Source organism: Atta cephalotes (genome assembly GCF_000143395.1).
Source record: "Atta cephalotes unplaced genomic scaffold scaffold00072, whole genome shotgun sequence".
Classification (NCBI taxonomy): domain Eukaryota; kingdom Metazoa; phylum Arthropoda; class Insecta; order Hymenoptera; family Formicidae; genus Atta; species Atta cephalotes.
Window position 1 is genome coordinate 66,339 of NW_012130136.1, and position 8,374 is coordinate 74,712.

Below are 8,374 nucleotides of genomic sequence, written 5' to 3' on the forward strand. Positions count from 1 at the left end.
TATCGACTCGACTATCAAGCATTATGGAAAATTAGATGTTTTAGTTAATAATGCTGGAATTGTAGAATTCGGTAATATAGAAACTACAAGCTTGGAACAATACGATAAGTATGTAATAAATTTCAAGTATTTATACATATTGTCAACTTATTATGTTATCTGTCCTTTATGAGGATTTATCAGTTACTTTCTGAATTACATTCTGAATTGGTGCATATGCTATAATAATTTGATCAAGTTAAACAAATATACGTTTAATTCACTTTAATTTGCATCAATTCAAAGAATTTATCGGTAAATAATAAACACGTGACTCGATAATATGTGTAAATACGTACGGATATTGATAAATTACTGTATATCGAAAATATATTAATTTTTCAAAAACATGTTTTTAACATAAATTTGTTTTCAGTACTATGAACGTAAACGTTCGCTCGGTATTCCAATTGACAGCACTGGCAGCACCATATTTATCAAAAACGAAAAGCAACATTGTAAATGTTTCAAGTATAGGTGGATTACGACCACTAGGGAATAATCTGCCATATTGCATGAGTAAGGCGGCTCTGGATCAATTTACACGTTGCGTTGCTTTAGAACTGGCATCACAATAGGTGCGTGTAAAAATAATGACTATTCTTCTTTCTTTTTTCAATAATTGTATTTTCAATAATTTTTCAATAATATTAATTATAAATATTAGTTTGCGCGTCGTATTATTATTTTTAAAATAGGTGCGTGTGAATGCTGTAAATCCTGACGCTGTACCAACAAATATCCTTCGGAACTCTGGAATGACCCAAGAACAGTTTAAAAACCATTTCGAACGATGGAAAGGAACGCTTTAGAAAGAAACGGCGACTCTTCGGAAATCACAAAAACCATTGCATTTCTAGCGAATGACGATGCTAGTTTTATAACAGGGGTGACATTGCTTGTAGATGGAGATTGGCATGTTGTGCCTTCCGAAGGGAGGCTGTGATGCACTAAAATGATACGTTATAAATCATAAGGCGGAAAATTTAAATAGACACCAATAATTTTTAGAACGTCCATATATACTAAACATACATTTTCTCGAAATTTTATCACTGAGATATAACTGAGAAAATGTAATTTTATGTTGTAATAATTACAAAATATATTACTACAAAACAAAAATGAAATATGTTTTATTAATATACGTGGTATCAAGATAAATATACAAAAATAAAATATAAAATTATTAAAATTAGTAAAACTGTTTTTTTTTCGTTCGTTTATTCGTTCGTTGGTTCTTCAAGCGTGAAAAATTAGCAGATTTGTGTTTCAGAAACTTAGTAATCCTCTAATTGGAATATGAAAGTAAATTCCGGTATAGGGCCTTTAAGTGTAAAGTCTCCATTGTCTTCTAAAAATCTTCTTATATCATTTATCTAATTTTCTAATCAATACATATCTTATCTTTTTATATTCATATGTAAGATATGTCATATTGTATGACAGTTAAAATCTTTTGAATGTTGTTCAGAATCATGACTTAATGACTGAATATTAAAATTTGTCATTTAAGCCGTTGGAGATTGTTTCTCTTATTTTTTTTATTTTACGTAAAAATGAATTTTTAGTGCAAAACAACGGACTATAAATCAATCATAAAGCAGTGCACGGGATGTTCCAAATTTGTTACTCAAAATATTACAGCAAGGAATTTCTCAAAAATTAAGTTTCAGAGATAAAATTTGTATATTTTTATTTTAAACGTTAGTTTTAGAGATACAAAGTTTTAAATTATGACAATTACAGAGTACGTTTATATTATTATATATCTATATATGTATTATATGCTGAGTCACAATATGTTTGCGAACTCAGTTTTAAAATCACGATCAATTGTAAGAGCCAGTTAGAAGCATCAGTAATTATTTCTGATTGCGTGCCACGATCGCTCTTGCAACTTTAAAACGAATGACCACATTGTATGTGTAATAAGACGATCAAAATAAGAATCGATTATGAACACCGGTTTATATATAATTAATAATAACTATCAATATTTGCGGACAGACATGTTAAGAATAGCATGTTGCATTAATTGCGCTCTATTATTGATAAAATTAGTAGCATATTATTGTAATTCTTACAGAATATATTAGAAACATTCATATATAAGAATGCATCTTTGAATATTTATGCAATTATTTTCAATGTTCAATTTTGTCACTATGCAGACAATATGTCAAAATTTGTTCATCTCGATTATTAAACCTGATTAATGATGACTCTACACGGTCAATAATGAATACTGATCAGTATAATACTGAATCAGTAATACTGACAGTATGCATCAATCTTTTTAGTATTTTTACAATCTACACAATCAGTATTATAGGCAATATATTTCACTTTAATTTTACGTACAATATCTATTGCACTATGACATATTGTGACATGCATCTTAATAATATTGGATGTTTGAGAATCAAAATCTAGATCACTGTCAGTATCCTACGTCTTACATCAATCCATCAATATTAACCACACACAATCAGTAATACTGTATTTGTAATAATACTGTCAATAATATTGACAGTGATCCAAATTTATTGATTATGTAAGGCCATCTTATGAATGTACTCTTATTCTACAAATGTCTCACGATATTATTGGGACATATGCACATAATATTTCGAAATATACTATATAACTCTATTATAAGAAATATTTTTAAAAAGCGAGATAGAAAGTGATACTATTTTCAAGGCAAAAATCGTTTTCTGTTATAATTTATCATAAAATCTGTATAAATAATAGGTAAAGAGAACACTAAATTCGCAGTTCTAGCTAGTTAAATGAAAAATCCTGGGATTAAAAAAACGATAGATGAAAGCAGATAAGATAAGCAGAAAACGAGATTTATCAGGAATATTTAGGAAAAAATGTGAAAAAACTTTGTGTTAGAAATGTGACGTTAACAAAAGTGATACGTAATTCTCGAAATTCAAACAAAATTATATCAAAATTATATAAATAACAGACAAATGAGAACACTAAATACGCAGTTCTAGTTGCAAAATAAAAAATCCTGTATTCAGCAATCTTACATATATGTATCGTGTACAATCCTCGAACATTTCGATTAAATTCTGGTCATCTTCAACAAAATAAATAAATTTTACATGTTCATTAGTATAATAATGTAATAATTCACATAAATAATTCCACCTACATATATGTAACATTGCTGAATACAGGATTTTTCATTTCGCAACTAGAACTTCGTATTTAGTATAAACATACATAAACACGCATAAACATTCATAAAAATGTATAGTTATATATGAAATATTTTCATACATATTCATACATCCTTCTTTCTTTTATAAAATTACTTTTTAATGTAATAGAAATAATAATACTAATGTGAAAACATAAAAAATAATTAAAAAGATAATTTTCGCATTGCTTGTTTTCACATTACTATTATTATTTCTATTACATTAAAAAGTAATTTTAAAAAGAAAAAAGAATGTATGAACATGTATGAACATATTTCATATATAATTATATATTTTTATAAATATTTATGCGTGTTTATATATGTTTATACATATTTATACATATTCATGCATGACAAATTTTGTACCGAGTATTATACCGGGTCTCGCTCGTAACAGAGCCTATATATATTTTTTCTTTATTGTAATTTATCATTTTATACAATAATATTCCGAAAGAAATATTCGTTTTCTATCGTTTTTTTTTTTATTCTTTATTAAATTTGATCATTAGGATACGATAAAATTCTTATAGTAATTTGTTTTTCTCTTCGATTTGATGAAATGTATTAAGAAGTAGTAAATAAAAAATCTAAATTTAATATTATTCTCAATAAAATAAGTTCAAAATTTTCCATTATATAATTACATTTATACATAGTGTATAATTACAAAAGAGAAAACTTTCCAAACAGAACAGATTATAATATGATATTAAAATGATATTAAAATAAATCGCGATTAATAAAAAAATAATTTAATTTTGACAATCATTTTGGAATTATTTTCACATTAAGATGATTTTTTGTGGTGTTTGAATTATAATTAATTAATATTATTATTAATTATATACAAGAATATAGGCGGTTTAAAACGTACAGCAAAAAATAAAGTAATGACGAACTTTACACTGTTTTTTTATTAGCTAGAAGAGTAGGGATTATATCAGTATATAAGAGTCAATTTAGTCATGTTGGTTTATAACATTTGCTTATCAGTGTTAGAGACATCTCGCTATTACAAATTTTCGTGATTTTGCGTTCGAAATTATTTGAGTTGTGTCGTTTTATAAATAAATATCATTCAATATCGTTGTATCACAGTAAGTATTTATATCTTTTTAAAATATATTGCTCATACATAATTATGCATAATTTTATATATAATTATATGTAAGTAATTTTTTTATATTTCTTCAAACTTGATTTTTTTTAAACAAATAGTGCGAAAATTATTTTTTTAATTATTTTTAATGTTTTTACATTACTATTATTATTTCTATTACATTAAAAAGTAATTTTACAAAAGAAAAAAGAATGTATGAACATGTATGGACATATAAAATCATTGTTTTACATAATTCGAAACAATAACCTTTGTGTCTTAATTTTAAATATTTCTTTTCTTTTTTTCCTTTTGAAAAACTTATTTTATTTTAAAAGAATTACATTTTTGCTGATTTATATTTGCAAATGCAGTATAAAATATTATTATCTATATAATAATAACCTAAGTAAATAATTTTTCATGAATATGTATAAATGTGTATAAATCTATAAACACGCATAAATATTCATAAACATGTATAATTATATATGAAATATGTTCATACATATTCATACATCCTTCTTTCTTTTGTAAAATTACTTTTTAGTGTAATAGAAATAATAATAGAAGAAATGTAAAAGAATTACTTACGTATAATTATATATAAAATTATGCATAATTATGTATGAGCAATATTTTTACATTTTTCCAAATTTGTTTTTTTCTAAAACAAGAGTGAAAATTATCCTTTTAATTATTTTTTATGTTTTCACATTACTATTATTATTTCTATTACATTAAAAAGTAATTTTACAAAAGAAAAAGAGATATATTAGGTGTGGGAAAAAGTTCGTGGCGTTTTTCCCATTAGATGACATTAAAAAAATGCCACGAACTTTTTCCCACATCTAATATTTCATATTAGGTGTAGTAAAAAGAAATCCATTATTTTTGCATGAAATTGAATGGAAAAAGAATGGATTTCTTTTTACTACACCTAATATATAATTATATATGTTTATGAATATTTATACATGTTTATGTATAATTATATATATTCAAGCAAATTTGATATTACATTTTTAATGTCTTATATTAATGTCTTATATGTTTTATATTAATGTCTTATATGTTTTATATTAATGTCTTAGATTATATGACGTAATTTAATGTGATTGATTAGATTTATATAAGAATCAACAACTTTCTACTGCTATAATTATATAATTAGCCGCTTGATGAGCGCTGCGTTACTGAATCATCCAATCTGAAAAATGTTATCTATTTTAGATGTCTTTTGCGAGAAAAATTGTTCTAATAACAGGGGCCAGTTCAGGAATTGGAGCTGAAACAGCTATTCAATTGGCTCAGCTTGGTGCATCGTTGTCGATAACAGGACGTAATAAACATAATTTAGAAAAAATAGTCGAACAATGTGGGCAATCCAAGCCGTTCATTATAACGGGAGATCTAGCCAATAAGAACGACGTGAAAAATATCATCGACTCGACAATCAAGCACTATGGCAAATTAGATGTTTTAATCAATAATGCTGGAACTTGGGAAGCCGGTAACATAGAGACCACAAGCTTGGAAGAGTATGATAAGTATGTATTAATAAGTAACTTGTTTATATGTATAAACATGTATGAATATTGATAAATGATTATAATTCTCTATTTTGAAAATTCATTAATATCAAAACGTATGTTTAAATCTGTTTTCAGTATTATGAACGTAAACGTTCGCTCGGTATTCCAATTGACAGCACTAGCAGTACCATATTTAGCCAAAACGAAAGGCAACATTGTAAACGTTTCTAGCTTAGCTGGATTACGATCAGGAGTAGGTTTTCTGGCATATTACATGAGTAAGGCGGCTTTAAACCAATTTACGCATTGCGTTGCTTTAGAATTGGCATCACAACAGGTGCGTGTAAGGATAATAATGACTGTTTCTTTTTTTTTTCAACAATAGCAGTTTTAAATATTATTTTGCCTCATATTATTTTAAATGTAAAAGTAGGTGCGAGTGAATGCCGTAAATCCTGGCCTCATAGAAACAAACATCTTTCGAAAATCTGGAATGAATCAAGAACAGCTTAAAAACTTTTTCGAGCAGTTTAAAAAGATACATGCTTTAGGAAGAAATGGTGATACTTCGGAAGTCGCAAAAGCCATTATATTTCTAGCAAGTAATGATGCTAGTTTTATAACAGGAGTGACATTGCCTGTAGATGGAGGAGCGCATGCTCTATCTGCTAGTAGTTTTTCTATATAATCTGACTAAACATGCAGATATATGCAGTATTTAATAGTAACTAATTGTATAATAAGTTTAATGTTAAATAGAAGTATTAAATAGAAAATATTATCTAAATATTTAGACACGACATTGTGAAAAAACAAATGATTAAGAATGATAAGAAACGATCTTCAAATTTTTAATAAATTTTTAATTATTATCTGTTATTAATAAATTATTATATTAAGTTTTAATAAATTATTAGTGATAATAAGTACTTAGCAAACGAGAATGGAAATGAATTAAAATGGATTCAGAAATATTGATTCACAAATATTAAAATGAATGCTTTTCAATCCTGAATGCATTATTATTCATTTATAGGAGATTGCATAGATCTTTATGCTTTTCAATCTAAAAATAATATTAGCTTTTCCTGTGCACATAAACATAGTTGTGAATACTGTTTAATTCAAATGAATGAATTTGAATAGAAAATGCAGTTTTTCAATCCAATCGAATCTAATTGAATCCAATTAAAACCAAAAAAAAGTATTCGCTATTTAAAATACGTATTCGGAAAGAAAAAAATTTTAATCTATTTTAATTCATTCTCGTTTGCTGGATACAATAACAAAAAAATACGCTTCTGTACGAAGAAATATCATTAAAATATTTATTGTCTAAATATTGTTTTTGCTGAATATATTATTCTATTCGCGTTAAACATACGTCTCTGAAAGAGATTACATAACATACTTAATAATTATTAAAATGCATGATGTAAGAAAAAATAAGATTGTCGACAATCTTATCTTCTTACATTATGTATTAAAATACCTTACATAATAGGTTAATATTGCGAAAAAGATGTTGCTAGCTATTAATCATTGTATTATCATCAGTATAATCGGTATTCTCGACAATACTGCTGACGCATTATTGATTTTTTTCATAACGCTTGTTAAAAAACCGAGAAAAAGATAAATGATGCGTCATTCTCGCAAGGCAGATGTAATCACACAGTCTCATGATAACGCGCAACGCAAGCTCAGCTGGCTCAGCGCAAGATGAAGAAACGAATTGTATTATTTGGCGGCACTGGGAACACCGGTCTCTGTTCTCTCAGAACCGCCGTGGAAAATGGTAACTCTGCTGTTTATCTGCGCTATTATTGTATTATGTATTTTTTTCCAACCAACAATGTGCTGCGTGCTCTTCGCATTTGCACCAAGTTACACCTTTCGCACTTGAAACGGGACGAATATATATAATTAGTTAGACAGAAAAGAAGGAAGAATGGAAAGTACAAAAAGTTCAGCTACAAAGAACAAACCTATACATGTTATAATTATTATCAAAAAGTTTCTCGTTCTGTCATTCGAGACCACAATTTAAGAGATCAGTAATCATAAATAATTTAGAATATATAATTACGAGTTATATAGATTTATTTTATAGATTTACTTTTTATAATTAAAAATCACCATTAAATGATATAATTAATATTTCCTCCTATATCAAAATATGACATATAATTATTGTGTGTATGATTTTGTAATTTTTTGGGCATGATAAATTAATTCTTTTTTATCTGTGATATTCAAATCAAGTATTGTACATGTAGATATTTTCTCAATTATCTCTATTATTTAGGTCTGGAGGTGAGAGCTTTTGTAAGAGACAAAGACAAGGTTCCTGAGGATCTTAGAAATAAAGTTGAACTAATTGTTGGAGATGTTATTAATGCAAAAGAAGTTGCAAATGCGGTAGCTGATAGAGATGCCGTTGTGGTAATACTTGGCACTAGGACAGACTTAAGT

General features: G+C 26.8%; 3 protein-coding genes across 3 annotated transcripts in view; all 3 read left to right on the plus strand.

Moving 5' to 3' along the window:
- Position 1: 1 nt before the first annotated feature.
- Positions 2-985, plus strand: LOC105624091 (tropinone reductase 2-like; the record flags this gene model as incomplete). Its single annotated transcript, XM_012205451.1, is given in 4 exon segments — positions 2-108; positions 416-617; positions 738-840; positions 843-985. Coding segments are annotated over 4 exon segments (555 nt in total), but the record flags the coding sequence as incomplete, so codon positions are not given.
- A 4,612-nt stretch (positions 986-5,597) lies between these two features.
- Positions 5,598-6,754, plus strand: LOC105624071 (dehydrogenase/reductase SDR family member 4-like). The gene is made up of 3 exons (XM_012205431.1): positions 5,598-5,914; positions 6,035-6,236; positions 6,333-6,754. Exons 1-3 carry the CDS (start codon positions 5,598-5,600, stop codon positions 6,585-6,587), a joined length of 774 nt encoding a protein of 257 aa, XP_012060821.1. The 3' UTR covers positions 6,588-6,754.
- An 867-nt stretch (positions 6,755-7,621) lies between these two features.
- The window catches only part of LOC105624072 (flavin reductase (NADPH)), a 2,038-nt gene continuing 1,285 nt past the window's right edge, over positions 7,622-8,374 (plus strand). Inside the window, exons 1-2 of the mRNA XM_012205432.1 lie at positions 7,622-7,697; positions 8,208-8,372. Coding sequence (XP_012060822.1) covers positions 7,622-7,697; positions 8,208-8,372 — 241 coding nt within the window. The remainder of the gene's footprint in view (positions 7,698-8,207; positions 8,373-8,374) is intronic.

Bases quoted from the DNA above. Each gene is read 5' to 3' on its own strand.
- LOC105624071 (XM_012205431.1), top strand. From the start codon at position 5,598: ATGTCTTTTGCGAGAAAAATTGTTCTAATAACAGGGGCCAGTTCAGGA. The intron at 5,915-6,034 runs GTATGTATTAAT...ATCTGTTTTCAG, and splicing joins AGCTTGGAAGAGTATGATAA to TATTATGAACGTAAACGTTC. The intron at 6,237-6,332 runs GTGCGTGTAAGG...ATGTAAAAGTAG, and splicing joins TAGAATTGGCATCACAACAG to GTGCGAGTGAATGCCGTAAA.